Source organism: Mobula birostris, chromosome 9 (genome assembly GCF_030028105.1).
Source record: "Mobula birostris isolate sMobBir1 chromosome 9, sMobBir1.hap1, whole genome shotgun sequence".
In the NCBI taxonomy this organism is placed as follows: domain Eukaryota; kingdom Metazoa; phylum Chordata; class Chondrichthyes; order Myliobatiformes; family Myliobatidae; genus Mobula; species Mobula birostris.
Window position 1 is genome coordinate 54,617,341 of NC_092378.1, and position 19,110 is coordinate 54,636,450.

The 19,110-nt window shown below is 41.9% G+C and overlaps 1 protein-coding gene across 1 annotated transcript in view; it reads right to left on the reverse strand.

The window, feature by feature from the left end:
• LOC140202770 (lysine-specific demethylase 7B-like) overlaps positions 1-19,110 on the reverse strand; it is an 88,670-nt gene that overhangs the window by 64,857 nt on the left and 4,703 nt on the right. Inside the window, exon 2 of the mRNA XM_072268094.1 lies at positions 2,926-3,011. Coding sequence (XP_072124195.1) covers positions 2,926-3,011 — 86 coding nt within the window. The remainder of the gene's footprint in view (positions 1-2,925; positions 3,012-19,110) is intronic.

Genomic DNA, 19,110 nt, shown 5'->3' on the forward strand with positions numbered 1-19,110 from the left:
CTGAAACAGTTTTGTATGGAGGAATGGTCTAAAATTCTCTCTCACCATTGTGCAAGTCTGATCAGCAGCTACAAGAAATGTTTGGTGGAGCTTATTGCCACTAAAGGAGGTTCTACCAGTTATTAAATACAGAGGTTCGTACTTTTTCCAGCCTGGACTGCAAATAATTAAAAATGTGTGCAATAAAGACATGAAAAGTACAATTGTTAGTGTACTATTAGTTTAGGCATATTGTGTTTGTTTATTATTGTGACTTAGATGAGGATCAGAGCATATTTTATGAGTAATTAATGCAGAAAACCAGGTAGTTGCAAAGGGTTCACAATTTTTTTCTTGCAACTGTAAGTGCCCACAACAAGAAGTTTACAGGGGACATATAGGAAGACATTTCTTCCTCCTCCTCACATAGAGGATGGTTAGAGTCTGGAATACAATAGTAACACAAAATGCTAGAGGAACTCAGCAGCTCAGGCAGCATCTATGGAGAAGAAGAAACAGTTGGTGTTTCGGGCCAAGACCCCTCATCAGAAAAAGGGAAGGCTGTGTGAGATAGAAGGGGTAGATTGATCTTGGGAGTAAATTAAAAGATCAGCACAATATCATGAGCCAAGAGCTACACTGTTCTATATAGCTACTGCGCCGTTTAGCCTGGCATCAGTACGAGTCATATAAACAAGGGCAATTCTAGAGCGTTTTCTAGGACCCAATGTTTGCTACATAGGAAAGAATGTGGATGGGATGCTACACCCTTCTTGCTCTGCTCACTCACACAAAAAAAAACTTTGATGAGTATTTAAAATTTGATGATTCCCTGCTTAATCTTCCTTCAAAAATACCATTTCAACACAACTTTGCCCACTAAAAATCAAGGTGCCTTTACCCCTCTCCACTCGACACATCTGTGAACTTGCACAGCTCATCGTGGTTTTCTGCTGTTCTTTCAGCCACTGAGTGACAATAAGGTGCTATTGTTCCTCAAAGAGCCATTTCATTAAGTTGCTTCTTGTGTCTGCAGCTTATTCACAAAATTCTAAAAGTAAACACAGATAACTAGGGACTGTCTTCACCTAGCTGTAGGCAGGAGGCCTATTTCTCGTCTAGCGTGCCTCAAATTATAGAGGAGGACTAAGGATACCTTCTACAGGAACTCCTGTAGTACTCTCAGAAGAACTTAATAGAAGGGCCCTATCTCGGTCTGTAGGACACATGGAACAGTCTGAGTTCCATGCTACCCAGTCTCCCTCCTTACTTATCGACTGCACTGGTACTGTTTTCTTCATTCATACAGAACTTAAATTTCACTTTTGAAGGCAATTCCCATATTGCTCTCATTCTTCACATGATCTACCTCTAACTCTTCTCTTCTGGCACTTCATGGGAATAGGACAGTGACAAACAACAATTAATAGCTTATGGCAGGGGTGACAAACCTTTCTGAGAGCTTGTGACCAGATCAGCAAAAATTCTCTCACATGCCATGGGAATTTTGAGCATTGAGCATTGATTATCCTTGATTATGAATTAGTAACAATAATTACAGACCTTTTTAAGGAAAAAGGATGAGCCCTTTTATTTACATGTATTCATTATTTTACTGATAAAATAGACAGACTGAAATAATTTAAGCATTTTAGAAAACCTGTTCAAAATTAGTTTTATAAAAAGAATTAAAAATAACAATTTCTAACTTGTAACTGTTTACTAAACAAATACTAAATGTTTACACTAAGTCTGCAAGGATTTCAAAACTATTCATTTAATGTCACATGTTCTCCTGTGAAAACATCTCACTGTCTTGGGTTGTAATTTTTTTTAAATCGTTCACTGCTTTATTTAGTAGCAAAGATAATCATTAGGCATCTTTTTACTATGGGTGGAGTTTAAAGAATTGAGGGATGGCACAGTATGCTGCATGCTAACAATTTTTGCCCGTGCCATCTTGGGCATAAGCCGGCTGGTGGCGCAGTGGCATCAGCACTGGACTTTGGGGCGAGAGGTCCCGAGTTCCAATTCGGCCGGCTCCCTTGCACGCTCTGCATCCGTGCCTGGAGTGAGCATCAAGCTAACAACTTGACCTCTGCCTTATGGACCATCATAGCCATCTCAACTATACTTCCTCTCACCCTGCCGCCTGGAAAGGCTCCTTTCCTTTCCCACCTGTCTGCCATCCAACCCCCGTCCCATTCCTTCATTGCCATTTCATTCGCTCTGGTGAGACACAGGTGCTGGGTCTGCCTCTTCACCATAGATTCCTTGGCCACCTCACGTTCTGCTCTTATCACCCTCTTCCTGGATACTGCAAGGATAAAACCTGGTCTACACCTCCCACCAGCCTTCACATTCAAATGATCATCATTCACAAGTTTCACCACTCAAACTCCAGCAAACGACATTTTTCCCTACTTTTTCAGCATTTTGAAGAAATTATTCCCTCTTCTATCACCACCAATTACTCCCATCCCCATGATATTTTACCATGCAATGCAAGAGATGCAATACCCACATCCTACAGTTCTGCATTTCACAACTCACGTTCTCTCCTCAACCAGATTGAAATAGCTGACAACTCATCCCCAGGGCAAGCCTGGTCTCTCCCTATCAGACATAATTCTTTTGTCCCATCTATTCCTCCCTCCCTGCAACTTTGATTTTCTCTGATTCCAAGTTCTGAGAAGGGCCCTTTAACCTACAGCAGTCATCTTGAGTGTCTCTTTAGAGATGCTGCCCAACCTGCTGACTATTTTGAGTATTTTACATTTTTACTTTCAATTTTAAGCATCTACAGAATTGTGCCTTGCATGATAGAGATCACCGAAGTTTCAAAGCTGTCTCCATTTTCTAATTTTTAAAAAACACTTAAAGAAAAGCGAACCATCATTCAAGCAGCAAGATATTATCTTAGAATGGTTCTATCTTTGTACTTACTCAGAGAGGCCCCATGCAATACGGCACATTTTGGACAGTGATACAGGTCAATGTCAACAGCTTGATGCTCCTCCACTCGTACACAACTGAAACAGAAAAATAAAAACTTGAATAGATGAGGTTAACCAGTGCTAAACCCCGTTACCATGTAAAAACCATCCACCTCACTATTAGATTGTTAAATAACCCAGTATCTCTATAATCACACATTAAACAGATTCTACATTTCCACTTTGTAAGGCCACCAACCCAATACATTGCAATCTATAAACGTTCACACACATCTCCCGGACCCGCTACACAAGGAATCAGACTATAGAAATGTGCAGTTTATAAACCCCAGGCTTTAGCCCCAAACCCGATTGTGACTACACTGTCATTTGTTTGCAGCAGAGAACAAATATCAGCAAATACAATCTTCACCTATTACTGAAACAGCAGATATAATCAAATCACAGCATTGAGCTCTAAATATCACAAATAAAAAACACCGTAGGAATACAAATAAATGCAGTATTTCTTGCTCCTCAACAACTTGTCATCATGAATAACTCTAGAGATATACATTTTAAACGCTAGCTAATTGGAGCGTTGCAATATGAAACAGAAGTAGAACAGCAGGGCAGACGTTAGAACATACAGCGTGTGGAAAAATGCAGCAAACGTACAACTCCATCTGTATGTCCATACAGTCACACACAAATATAGGATTCTTCATTGCTTTTTCTGTAACAATTTTGTTTGACCAGTTAGGGTTGTTAGTTGGGAGCTGATCTATCATAACTGGAAGACTGGTGGAGCACATTTAGTCTGGCCAACACCCTTTGATCTGACTGGCATGGGTGACCCTACCAAGAGCCAAAGCACAAGGCCCTGACTCCAGTCAACACAGTTCTCCAGGTCATTGAGGCACATAAGCCTCCAAACCCTAAGACAAGATAGCGGTTTGCTTAGTGGTCCATAACACTACCTCACAATTTTCCTCTCATTTTACACTATTTATTATTATATATCTTTTTGTACATATCGTATTTTGTTATCATGAGGAAATCTGCAGATACTGGAATTTCAAGCAACACACAACAAAGTTGCTGGTGAACGCAGCAGGCCAGGCAGCATCTGTAGGAAGCGGTACAGTCGACGTTTCAGGCCGAGACCCTTCGTCAGGACTAACTGAAGGGAGAGTTAGTAAGAGATTTGAAAGTGGGAGGGGGAGGGGGAGATCCAAAATGATAGGAGAAGACAGGAGGGGGAGGGATGAAGCCAAGAGCTGGACAGGTGATTGGCAAAAGGGATACGAGAGGATCATGGGACAGGAGGCCTAAGGAGAAGAAAAGGGGGAGGAGGAGAAAACCCAGAGGATGGGCAAGGGGTATAGTCAGAGGGACAGAGGGAGAAAAAGGAGGGAGAGAAAAAGAATGCCCCACCTCCCCATCGTACCTCATCCGTTATTTATTTATATACACACATTCTTTTTCTCTCTCTCCTTTCTCTCCCTCTGTCCCTCTCACTATACCCTTTTGCCCATCCTCTGGGTTCCCCCCCCCTTCTCCCTAGGCCTCCTGTCCCATGATCCTCTCCTATCCCTTTTGCCAATCACCTGTCCAACTCTTGGCTCCATCCCTCCCCTTCCTGTCTTCTCCTATCATTTTGGATCTCCCCCCTCCCACTTTCAAATCTCTTACTAGCTCTTCTTTCAGTTAGTCCTGACGAAGGGTCTCGGCCCGAAACGTCGACTGTACCTCTTCCTAGAGATGCTGCCTGGCCTGCTGCGTTCACCAGCAACTTTGATGTGTGTCGCTAGTATTTCATTATGTTTTATACTACCGCCACAAAATAAATTTCATGACATGTCAATGGTAATTAACCTAATTCTGAATAAACACACAGACACTAGTTTTTTCTTTGAAACGTGGGTGTCAGTTTGATTCTGAACACAGAGAAAAGCCAACACAGGCTTTTGTGCAATTCCTCTGGCACTGAGATTGGTGGCAACCAGCCCTACTTTGAATGCACCAGTTTTCCCAAATCTGCATCAGATCCAGAGTTGAATCTCTCCCCTCACACTGCCCTGAATCCAACTCAGAGCTAGCTACCAACAACCAACGAGAGCAATTTGGGAGCTAGGCTCTTTGTTCCTCCCCACCGCAACCAAGAAGTACTACACCTCATGTGCAAGCCAAAACTGATGTGTAACTACCACCCCATATTGAAGGAAACCAAGAAGAGCCCATTTGGACTTTGCAAAAATGAAGCTGAAGACCAGGAAAAATCACCCTGTGGACAACGGTAGCTTAGCGGTTAGTGTAACACTTTACAGTGCCAGCAATCAGTGTTCAACTCTCATGCTTTCTGTAAGGATTTTGTATGTTCCTCCTGTGACCACCTGGGTTTCTTCTGGGGTGCCCTGGTTTCCTCCCACATTGGTTTGCAAGTTGTGAGCGTGCTATGTTGGCACTGGAAGCATGCTGACACTTGTGGGTTGCACCCCTCCTACCCACACACCCTCAGGTGGTGTTGCTCATTGATGCAAACAACACATTTCACTCTATGGTTTGATTAAACTCATCCTAAAATCTTAACCCCAAATGTGGCAGACCTGATCATTACATCACACTCAAATCCTGGAATTCAAGAGTCATCAATAGGGACAGGGGGAGACAACTGGCAGAAGCCCATCTCATCCAGCTGTTCACATTGTCAGCAATAACATAACGTAAAGTTTTAGCAAATCCCTTTGTGGACTTAAAAACACTCTCGCAACTCAATTGCTAACTCTAGCAGGGAGCCAACAAATGAAACCAAAGTACTTTGTTCGGACCATGAGAAATTCCTCAAAAGAATTCAGATGGGGGGGGGGGGGGGAGTGAGCCAGTTCTCCTTGGTGGCTTCAATGTTCAGCTACAAGGATGTAAACCCCTGGAAAAGTAAAATTAGCAGGGAAGGGGTTGGTAAAAGCTAACAACAGACTTTACCCTGACTAAACAGAGAATGTGGTCTCTTCATAACCAACACCATTTCAGGCAGAAAGAACAAGATTTCCAGGTAATGTTCTCAGTCTGTGAACCGACACCCATTAGATTAGTACTGTACTCCATTGGAGTGACTATCCACAAGGGCAGTTGCATTATCAACACCATGAGGGTGCAGGGAACCACTGCACTGACCACATCCTAATTCACTGCTGCATTTGCATCAACCTGACTCTAAAGAAGCAAAGTTAAGATCAGCATGAACAGTCTCAGCCTTTCACTTGAACCCTTCCAACCAGCTCAGCAACTCCCAAACACCAGAAATCAGAGAATCCACAATACCTGGTCAACTGCAGGTCTACCACAAATAGAACCAGTAAAAACTCATGATTTCTACATCAGGAAAGGAAATGGTTTAACCAGAAAACCCCTGAAGGCCCAAGGAGGTAATAAATTATAAATACAAGGCACTCTTGGACTGGAAATGCATCACAGTCGTTCAACCTGCCAGTGTCTTTGCTCTTTTCACAGTATGCTTTTTACCAGTCTCAGCCCTTCTGCAGACTGGCAAGCTTCCAAAGTCCACCCAACTACTAAGAAACCAGACATCAGGAGCAGGAAAATTCTGACATCTGGAGTAATTATGCAATCTCATTTTCTTCATTTGTGATGACGAGAATGTGCTGGGGATCACAAATGCCTAAATCCTGAACAGTTTTAAGAAAGTACATGTCCAGTTGCAATAATTACAGTAGAGTCTGCTTCCTACTCGGCAGTAAAGGTCCTCATGAGAATAGTCTTCAACTAAGTCCTCACACGAGCACGAAGCTGTCATTTGGTCTGTCAAACTTGCCCCATCATTTGACAGCATAGCTAATCTGACTGTAACCTCATCACCTCATTCCTGAGAATCCAGGGACCCTTTTATACACCCAGGTTTCCCTGAAGAAACTCTCTCATTCTGCCTTAAAAATGTTTGAAGACTCTGCTTTGCTGGCCTTTGAAGAGTTCCAAAGGTGCACAGTCCTTAATAAATAATTTTCTTTATTCCCTAGCAGGAGAATTTACTCCTGTAAAATAAATATAAGCATCAACTTGTGTTAGGGATCCATTTGTTATCCTTATGTGTCACCTAATTCCCCACTCACTCTTTTAACCTCCAACTTATACAAGTCCAACTGCTCCTCACAAGTCAATTCAACCTCCATGACAGGTGTTGGAGTAAACCTCTAAACTGCTTACAGCACCACTGTATCTTTCCTTAAATCATGGCTGATCTAATCTTGCTCTCAACACCACTTTGCATACCCCTTCACTCCTTTGTAATGCAATTGCCTCTCATCTTCCTACTCAATATGTTCAGGGATTCAACTCAAGGGAAATTAAAAAATCACAAATCCTTGTATGGAGAAAAAAATTCTTCATTTTCATCCAAAACAGGCAATTGCTTATTCTGAAACTATAACAGCTGGTTCCGAAGGAAAAGAAAATCTTCTCAGCATCACCACCCCACTCCCAGATTAAGATCACCTCTCATTCTTCTATGCTTCAATCTGCTCCGCCTTACTTCCTGTGTCAATCATTTCACCCCAGCAATCAACCTTCCAAACATGAAAACTAAACCACACAATACACCTGACACAATCTTACCAGCATCCCACTTTCCACCCAATCACATTAGGACATTTCAAAATCCATGACATTCTCTTGAAAATCAGTTATCCTTGGGAGTCCCAATCTGTATTTATCATCAACTAGTTTTATTAAGAGAGCTTTCCTGCTATTCATGAGAGCAAGCAGTGTGCAACATAGCTGTTTTTCCTGTCAAAACTACTTTATGAGCTGTTAATCACTTTAAGACAGAAAAGTTGTGAAAGATCTAAACTCTCTCAATTTTACCTTGCAGCTTGATCTCATTCTCACTAACTTAAGCAATCTTCCTGGTTCTCATGCTAACCCATATCATGAATAATTCCATTCCCTCATCGCATTCCCTCCCCTATTTCATGTCCACACTTAAAATCCTTCTCTTCAAAAAATTCCACAAGAACTTTGACTCCTTCATATTTTCAAACTATCACCATCTTGAATCACCCTTGCCCTTCAGTAACCACTCAAATTTGCCCTCATCTTGCTGGATCAAATCCTGGTCATGTTTCCAGCCATGCCACAGTATCTAGACTAAAAATACTTAATTGGAGGGGTGGGATAGAAAAGAGGGGCAAGTTTAGTGGATTTAGAATGGATCCAACTTTGATAGATTGGGTTTAAGCACTGGCAGGCAAAACTATAAATGAACACCACCACTTCCCTTAAAATAGAAACAGATAACAAATAAAACTGTAGTTGCCAGAAAAAAAACAAAATCAGAAGTATTGGAAGTCAGCCAGTCAAGCTGCATCTGCAGAAAGAGAAACCAGTCAATGGTTTGGGTCAGTGACTCTTCCTGAGAAAGAAGTGGGTTGGGTGCAATTCAAGTACCTTTCCATCAGGTGGCAACAACGAGCAAACAAAGGGCAGGCTTTCTAGCTGATAAAAGAAAGAAAACTGGTGGCAAAAGTCAAGTCGCTTTTTATTGTCATTTCAACTATAAACTGCTGGTACAGTACACAGTAAAAACAAGACAACTTTCCTCCAGGACCCTGGTGCTGCATGAAACAACACTAGACTCTGTGAGAGAACTCAAGGTTACACTAGACTATGTAAAACAACACAAAAACTACACTAGACTACAGACCTGCACAGGACTACATAAAGTGCACAAAACAGTGCAAGGCAGTACAATAATAATAAACCAGATAATAGGCACAGTAGAGGACAAATTTCAATATAATAGATAATATAGATGTCAGTCTAGACGCTGGGTATTGAGGAGTCTGCTGGCTTGGGGGAAGAAACTGTTACACAGTCTGGTCGTGAGAGCCCGAATGCTTTGGCACCTTTTGCCAGATGGCAGGAGGGAGAAGAGTTTGTATGAGGGGTGCATGGGGTTCTTCACAATATTCAACAAGGTTAAGAATTCAAGTTAGAACTAGGGTAAACATACAATGCTCAGAGCGAGATTAAAAAATATGTAAGGGTAAAGACAGAACATGACATTAATCTGTCAGATCACCTAACAGAAAGAACACACATAGTGAAAGGTTAATAGAAGTAGGGGTGAGGTCAATTACAGCGGAGACTGCATGAGTGAAGAATGATAGTAATTTTCATCAACTTTTAACACAGGAGGTGCTGTCACAATCTAAAGATTGATGCAAGTAGAAGGCAGCTAGTTCTGTTTGGACTTAAAAACAGTTAAGCCATTTGGTCTAGGATGAATGAACCCGAAAAGCAAGGTTGGAAACCTGAAATAGATAATAAACTTTAACTCATCCTTAGATACAAATGTGATGCCAGGGGTGAGAACTGCAAAGTGATCATAAAGTATGGATAAATAGGAGCTACAAGCCACTCATAATGGATGTTTAGAATGCTTGGGTCCCACAGCATCTGATTCATCTTTGGGAATGGGGATGCTCTTCAAACTTTCTCTTCTGTTTCCAGCATAATTTTTCACCACCATTCCCCACAGTGGCTGGCAGAACTGCAGAGCTTTGATTTCATCCATTGGTTGCACAATCTCAAATCCATTTCAACTGAGTACATACTGCAGTTTCATTTGGTTGGTACCTTATTTGGAGGTGTGCCTTGTGCTGCTCTTAGAATGCTCTAGAAGTTGGCAGGCCATCATCAGCCCTCTTATCTAGTTGACTGTAAATCCATCTACATACTTCATGGTTTTCCTTTTGTAAGTTTCTTGGCACCATCCCTGTTTACTAGCTGTCAATGTGATCACTTGTGATATGATAATATCAATAAGGACAGTGGTCCCCAACCACCAGGCCGCAAAGCATGCGCTACCAGGTCGCGAGGAAACAACATGATTTGGCGATAGGAGTCAGCTGCAGCTTTCCTCATTCCCTGTCACGGCCACTGTTGAGCCATTAAGCATACGAGGTCATTACCCGCGCGTCATCCATGTCAGCACAGGAAGGAGATCAACTCCTCGAGCTTGCAAATGACGGTGGGCTGAGAAATTTGTTTGGCATAACATTTCTGCCAGCATTCTGGATCAAAGTCAAGGCTGAGTATCCTGAGATAGCCAGGAAAGCACTGAAAACGTTACTTCCATTTCCAACATATCTCTGCAATGAATGCAACGAAAATTGCGGAATAGACTGGACATAAGGAACCCCGTTCGAGTATCGCTATCTCCCATCACCCCTTGATGGGACCATCTTGTTACAGGGAAACGAGCCCAGGGCTCCCACTGATTCAGCGATATTGGTGTGTTGCAATCATTTTATATGTTCATACGGGAAAATATGTGCTGTGTGTTTAATATCCAAACATTACTTAAAATGTTATGATGCTATTGACTTATTTATATAACCATATAACAATTACAGCACGGAAACGGGCCATCTCTGCCCTTCTAGTCTGTGCTGAACGCTACTCTCACCTAGTCTCACCGACCTGCACTCAGCCAATAACCCTCCATTCCTTTCCAGTCCATATACCTATCCAATTTTTCTTTAAATGATAATATCGAACCTGCCTCAATCACTCTACTGGACGTTCGTTCAGCACTTACTTGAAGCTCCCCTGATAATTGACTTATCACTATATTCATGCGAGGAAAATATGCACTGTGTGTTTAATATTAAATTGGTTAGATAAACCCTTATAGAAACGAAATATCACCTATATTCCGGTTGCGATTAACACCACCCCCCCCCCGAACAGAATCGCCAAAAACGATTTGTAGAAAAAAATCGGCACGTACATGCATGCGCACTGGTGCCCGCACAAGACTTCATGGTCATTGTAGTCTCTCGGGGTAAACCCAACATATTTGACTGCTACTCTTGTCGGTTGGCGACCCTACCCCCCCTCCTGCCCCCCATCCCCGGTCGGCCAGTCCACAAGAATATTGTCAATATTAAACCGGTCCGCAGTGCAAAAAAGGTTGGGGACCCCTGAATAAGGAGACCCAAAAAATCTACATATATCAAAATCTTCTATGTGTCCAAGACAACATTCAAAGAAAATTTATTATCAAATTACATACATGTCACCATATACAACCCTGAGATTCATTTTCTTGCGGGCATTCACAGTAAATAAAAATTCATGAAACACTATAGAAACAATGAAAGACATCACCGAACAGGACAGGCAAACAACCTATATACAAAAGATTACAAATTGGGCAAATACAAGAAGGAAAAAAGTAACAATAATAGACAAGCAATAAATCTCCAGAACATGACACGAAGAGTCTTTGAAAGGGAATCCAGAGGTCATGGGAACAGTTCAGTGATGGGGCAAGTGAAGTTATCTCCTCTGGTTCAAGAGGCTGATGATGGGGGTTGATGATGATGCACTTTCCTGTGACAGCACTCCATGTAGATGTGCTCAGTAGTGGGGAGGGCTTTACCATTGATGGACTGGGTTGTATCCACTTCTTTTTGTGGGCTTTTCTATTAAAGACAATTCGAGTTTCCATACCAGGCCATGATGCAACCAGGCAACATACTCTCCACTACACATCTACAGAAGTTTGTCAGAGTTTTAGATGACTTGCTGAACCTTCGCAAACTTCTAAGAAGGTAGAGGTGCTGCCGTGCTTTCTTCGTAATAACGCTTGCATGCAGGACTCAGGACAGATCCTCAAAAATAATAACACTGAGGAATTTAAAGTTGCTGATCCCCTCCACCTCTGATCACCCAATGAGGATCCACTGAACCTCTGGTTTCCACCTCCGGAAGTCAATAATCAGCTCCTTGGTCTTGCTGACATTGAGTTGTTGTTGTTGTGGCACCACTCAGCCAGATCTTACATACTGATTCGTCATCACCTTTGATACAGCCAATGACAATGGTGTTTGTCAGCAAACTTAAATATGCATTGAGCTGTGGTTAGCATCACAGTCATAAGTGTAAAGTGAGTAAAGTAGGGGGATAAGCACACAGCCTTGTGGTGCATCTGTGCTGATGGTGATTGTGGAGATGTTGCTGCTAATCCGAGCTGACTGGGGTCTGCACGTAAGGGAATCGAGGATCCCATTGCACAAGGTAGAATTGAGGCCTAGGTCTTGAAGCTTATTGATGAGTTTTGAGGGGATGATAGAATTGAATGCTGAGCTGTAGTCGACAAAGAGCATCTTTGATGTCCAGATGTTCCAGGGTTGAGTGAAGAGCCAATGACATGGCAAATGCTGTGACCTATTGTGACAGTAGGCAAACTAGAGCAGATCCAAGTCACTCCTCAAACAGTTGATATGTTTCATCAGCAACCTTTCAAAGCACTTCAGAGTGGATTTAAGTGCTGCTGGACAAAAGTCATTGAATCAGGTTATCATATTCTTCTTAGACATTGCTATGATTGAAGCCTGCTTGAGGCAGATGGGTACCTCAGACTGCCGAAGCCAGTGGTTAAAAGTATCAGTGAAACAGCAATCTTGCCCTTAGGTCCTCAGTTTTGTTCTCCAGCGACTGTACATTTGCTAACAAGGTGCTGGGAAGGGAAAGTTCATACCCCGTTGCTTTTGCCTGGCTTGGAGTCCTCCCCTCTTCCAGCTATGGTGATGTACCTTCATCTGCTTAAAGGTGCCTCACCTGCATGCTTTAGTGTTAAGTCCGCTGTGTCCTTCAGAAGATTCTGAAATCATTAGTTAGTTAAGACAGTTTAGAAGTATGTTGAAGGGAAACCACAGGCTGCAGATTGCAGTGAGAGTAGTTCAGAAGTATATTTAGGTCAGGGGTTCCTAAACTTTTTATGCCATGGACCCCTACCATTAACTGAGGTGTCCATGGACCCCAGGTTTAAAGGATTTAGAAGTTTTATAAGCTGCCTGTAATATGCATTATAGACACTTTAAAAATCACTTTTTAATAATGTTGTTTACATTGTAAATATATGCTGGTATTTATGTATATTTTAATTCATATCCATACTTCAACCTGTAACTTTATTTGTTATGATTGTTTATTCCTTATAACTCTTTTTGCTGCATGTCACACCCTGAGCAATGCACAACAAATTCCTAATACATGTAAATGTATATGTGAATAAAGTTGATCCTTGAATTAGCAATTCTTCCATTTCAGTGGATGTGTCACAGTTTTAATAGAGCTTCAAGCTCCATGATGCACTCGAGCAGTTAACTCAGAGATCATGTTCATTTGGACAAGTACAGGTTTCCCCCGCCATCCGAAGATAGAGCGTTCCTATGAAATGGTTCTTAAGCCACAATGTCGTAGAGCGAAGCAGCAATTAACATTTATTTATATGGGAAAATTTTTTTGAGCGTTCGCAGACCCAAAAATAACCTACCAAATCATGGCAAATAACACATAAAACCTAAAATAACAGTAACGTATAGTAAAAGCAGGAATGATATGATAAATACACAGCCTATATAAAGTAGAAATACTTTTCCACAGTCATTACTGAACTGTTCTCCGTAGCGAAAATCTCGCACAAGTGTCGTCAGCAGAAAATCTCACGCAAGCGCTATTGGCAAAAACACGGCACAAGCGCTCTCCAGTAACCTTTAAACTATGAAGCTGCCAAATCATACCAAATAACACGTAAAAATACACAGCCTATATAAAGAAGAAATAATGTATGTACAGTGTAGCATCACTTACTGGAGTCGGGACAGCGCCGAGTACACTGATGATGATGTGTTAGACTGAGTCATCGCAGGTTGGGGTGGTGCAGTGGCCCCCATCCTCTGGGCCACCAACCGATACTGATCCGCGAAGCATGTAGGGGTGCAGCGGTAGCCGAGAGGCACACAGCACATCTTTAAGAAAAAAGCCGAAACAAACATGCTAATTAATTAGGTGCGGCCCGGCACATAATTGTCAGCCCAGATCAGTGCCAATTTCCGATTGTGTCGTCTCTGATCTGGACCGACAATTACATGTCGGGCGGCACCTAATTAATTAGCATGTTTATTTCCGCTTTTTTCTTAAAGATGTGCTGTGTGCCTCCCGGCTACTGCTGCATTCTCCACGAATCAGTATCTGTCCGTGGCCTGGGTGTTGGGGTGGTGGGACACTGGGGTATCACCCCGTCATCGTCTGTTTCCATTAGGGCAGGCAGGTCATCTTCTATCTCTGCCCGCCTCAATGTCGAAGGTCGAGGTTCGTTGTCTGCTGTGGCTGATGTGGAAGGCTTGCTTGACTGCTGAGCCTCGCGTATTTTTCTATCACACAGTTCTTTGTAAGGACTCAAACCATCTTGTAAATATCCCCTAAACCTACGTACCCTTTCAAAATTGAAGTCGTACTTTATCATTGCAGCAAAAATCTCACGCAGTTGCTTCATGCTCAGTTCGCTACTGCATTCGGTTTCCATTGTTATGCTTTTTTCTTCCAATTGCATCAGCTCTTCATCTATCAGTTCTTAGTCATGGGATGCCAAAACCTCTTCAACATCATCTTCATCAGCTTCCACAATCCAAACTCACTTTGTCCTTACTTCGTTCACCACGATCGAAACGCTTAATTATGTCTAGTTTATCGCTAAGTGTTACACCCTTACGAGCTCTTTTAGGCTTTTCCAATACCATAGAACTCATCTTGCAAACAACTGCTCACAGGCATGTGTTTAAGCAATGCCAGCGAGAATGTTGTTCCGAATCCGGGGGAGAGCGGCTGCTCGGGGCGCGCACTGCCTTTTATTGCGCGCTGATTTTTTCGTAACAGTGAAAACACCTTCTGAAAGCGAAAACAGGGTACTAATGTAGGTCTTTCCTAACAGAGAGGTTTTGTAATGCGAATGTTCAAAAAGCAGGGGACACCTGTATTGTTGATGTAATCTTCAAAACCAAGAAGCTCAATTCTAAGAACAGTGGTAAGAGCAGGAATTGGCCATCCAGCCCTTAGAACCAGCGACAGATTATGTAAATAGGAATTGCAGCCAGAAGCCTTGCTATTTGATACCTACATTAATGACCTAAATCTAAATGCAAAAGATATGCTCAAAAATTGCTAAATAGTCTCCAGCTATAGAAGTGGCACAGGCAGGAAGAGAAATAACAGATGAAATATAATCTTGAAAGAAATGGGAATGAGAGGTACATAACAAATGGTAGGACCCCAAGTAGTACTAAGGAACAGAGAATTTGGTGTACAGATCTCTTAAGGCAACAGCACAGGTAAAGAAGGCATAACAAATACTTGTATTCTATGCGATGACTAATGAAGACAAGAGCAGGGAGGTTATGGTACAATGTTTAGAACATATAACAGTACAACACAGTACAAGCCCTTGAGTTCACAATGTTGTCCTGATCTTTTAACCTACTCCAAGGTCAATCAAAAGCTTCCCTCCCCCACAGCACTCAAGTTCTCTTTCATCCATGTGTTTCATCCATGATGCGCTCTTTTCATCTTTCTCTTTCATCTATGTTTGTAAAGGAGCTGTAATATTGTGCTCAGTCCTGGCTGCCACACTATAAGAAGAAAGTGGTTATACTGGAAGGCGCAGATATTATCTGGGATGGAACATTTCCATTATGAGGAGAGACTAGGTTTGTTTTCTTTGAAGGGGAAGAGATTTAATAGGAACCTGAGCGCGAAAACACACACACACACACACACACACACACAGTGTTGCTCTGGATTTCCAAAATATGCCGAATCATCTACAACCAGAGAGATTCAAGGTAGTCCCCCTCCCTACCCCACAACATTTAAGAGGAATTTTGATGAGCACATGAAATACCAATGGAATGGATGGCTACAGACTCAGTACTGGACTTCAGGCATTAGCCTAGGCTTTATAAGGCATTGGTCAGACCATACGGAGTATTATGAACAGTTTCGCCCCCTTATCTATGAAAGGATGTGCTGGAATTAGAGAATGTCTAAAGGGGGTTAATGAGAATTATCCCAGGAATGAAAAGATTAACCAATGAGGAGCATTTGATGGTTTTAGATCTTTGGAGTTTAGAAGAATGAGAGGGGGAAATCTCATTGAAATTTATGGAATATTGAAAGGCTTATAAAGAGTGGGTGTGGAGAGGATGTTTCTTATAATGGGGGAGTCGAAGACCAGAGAGCATAGCCTCAGTATACAAGGATGTCCCTTTAGAACAGAAATGAGGAGGAATTTCTTGAGTCAGAGGGAGATAAATCTGAGAAATTTATTGCCACAGACGGCTGTGAAGGCCAAGTCATTGAGTATACTTAAAGCAAGTTTGATAGGTTCTTGATTAGTAAGGGTGTTAAAGCTTAAGGCAGGAGAACGTGGTTGAGAGGGATAACAAATCAAACAGGATGGAATGGCAGAGCAGACACAACAGACTGAATGGTCTAACTCTGCTCTTATGTCTTATGGACACATTGGGCCTTTTTCCACCCTGCCATGACCGCCCAACTTGTAATTCAAATGATAATAGTGAGTCTGCTACCTCAAAATCCATGCTCTAGCCCCAACTCAAGAACATTAAATTTCTTTAACATCCAAAAACCTACTGAGTTGTGTTTTGAATACAACCAAAGACTGAGTCTCATTGCCCTCCAGGATAGAGAATGATAAAGAATCTTATATGATCCCATTTGAATTTCAAGCAGCTGACAATTTTCAAGTTACTGCTTGCATTGGTAAGTACTAAACCAGACTTGCAGTTTGAGATTTCTGAGAATCAAAGGGATAATGGATTCAAACTATTTAAATAACAATTCACATCGTGCTGAACATTGTGGACATGCTATGTTGTTGCCAGGATGTGTGGCAATACTTGCAGCCTGTCCCCAGCACATCCTTGTGTGTTAGTTGTTAATGCAAGTGACACATTTTACTATACCATATACATGTATATTTGCCATATACATGTATTAGGAACTTGCTGTGATTTGTTGGCCAGTACACAACATTCAACAATTATGAAGAAATATATATATATAGATATAAATATTATAGAGGATGAATATGAAATAAAATGGACATAAACACCAGCATGTACTTGCAATGTAAACAGCATTTAAAAAATGTGGTTTAAAGTGTTTACAGTGTAGTGCAGTCACTGAGGTAATGGGGGGGGGGGGGCGGGTGGAGAGAGGCCAACTAGAATGGTTGATCAGATTAACTGCCTGGGGAATTAACTTTTAAAATGACATGGTTTTTGTTTTAATAGCCTTATATCAATTTCCAGAAGGGAGCTTTTGGAGAAGGCAATTTGCAAGTTGGGTTATGTCTGCAATACTTTTTCCTGCACACTTCTTTGCGCTGGAACAAGCACAAGTCCTGCAGCCAATGACCTGTGACTGCAGATTTCATACACTGTGAGAGGAGCTGCACCAAACCAGACAGTCATGTCTGATCTGAGGATACTTTCCATGATGGAGGTGTAGAATTACACTGTGCTCTGGAAAGGGCGGAATTTTACGAATTGCTGCAAAAAGTACATCTTCTACCAAGCCATTTTGTTAATGGAGGAGATACGGTTCTCCCAAGTGAGGTCCTGTGAAATAATGATGTTCAGGAACCTGAATGCTTAACCGGTGCTGACTGTAGAGTTGTTGATGATGAGTGGATGGAGAGGAGACACTTTTCTCCTGAATTCAATAAGCATCTCCATGAGGGTATTCGGCTCCAAGCTGTACATGCAAGAAATAAATCTGAATCCAACTCAAAGCACTTTGCAAAGAAACAGGGAGAAAACACAGATAAAATACAAATAAAGGAAGGCTGTATGAAATGGTGCCCCTGATGTGAAATCTAAAAGCAGGAGAAGATCATCTTGGAAAAGGATTACTAGGATACTTAGAGGGGTCTAGAGAGGTGCCAATGGAGGAACAAAACAAGAGTTCTCCTTATAGGCTAAAGGAAGTCAGTGAGCCTACAGCATTAGAGACAAATGGTAAGGCCATGAGGGGTGTAAAGACTAATTAGATAAAAATTGTTGTTCTAGATTAATCCTCCAATTGAACGGTAGACCTAACCAAAAAATAATTTGCATTACCATTCTAAAACATCTTTTTTTACAAAATTTCACAGCAGTGTTATCAGACAAAGCTTGAAACTAAGGCATTCAGTAAAATTCTGACGTCCAGGACACTCACCACTTTGGGGGCACTCACCTGACAGTTCTCCTGAGCTATTGGGTGTTTTTCCTATCAATTCAGTCAAAAATATTTAATTCACATTTTTGAGATGTTATGCAGTAACAGTGTAGGACATTGACCCCAAGATTAATCTAACCCTTCCTTCCTACATACTGTCCATTTTTCTATCATCCATGAATTCTTAAATGCCCCTAATGCATCTGCCTGTCTGCCTGTGCCACCACCCCACTCTCTGGAAAAAACCTGCCCCTGACATCCTCCCTATACTTTCCTCCAATCACCTTGAAATTAAGCCCTCTTGTATGAGCCATTTCCACCCTGGAAAAAAAGACTCTAATTTCCACTTGATCTATGCTTCTTGTCATGTTGAACACCATCTCATCCTCTTTCACTCCAAAGAGGAAAGTCCTGGCTCACTCTGGGCAAATATCAGGGGTGCACGGGAAGCTAGACCAGGAGTTTCGATGGATAATAGGACACATCAGCTGGTGAGCCTGAACCATTGCCGTTTCCAAATGGCAGTTCGCAATTATCAGAGCTTTACTATATTAGGGCAGGCTTAGTCCAAGAGGTATGTTTGTATGGATGTCTAAAAAATAAAAAGAAAGCAGTGTTTCAGGGCTGGCCAATTGAAGGCCTAGTCACAGAGGAGTGAGAGAGGCAGGAGGCACACAAGAAGCCAAACAGACTTGTATGTTGGGAAAAGAAAAATCAAGCAGTAAGACAACGAACAATTTTAAAATTCTGACAATACTTTTGGAATTTGGGGCATTTCTGGATCAACAGTCTACATTGTTTAATGAGAACAAAGTCCAGAGAAAAATGCAAGGGTTTGTGTTCATCTCATATTGCACCCTGACACTTTGGAACCTTCTGGAATGAACAAAAACTTTTGTAACCAAGAAAACTGCTGTCTTGTTGCTTCCTGCTACCACGCCCATATCCTTTTATCATCTCATTACTATAAAATGCCCCACTTCCAGTCGGTATTCATGCTCTTTAATCTTCATAAGGTCTTTTGACCAAGACCTCACTCCAACTCCCCAACTCTTGGAAAACTGAGCACTCCACTCAGAAAAGCAAG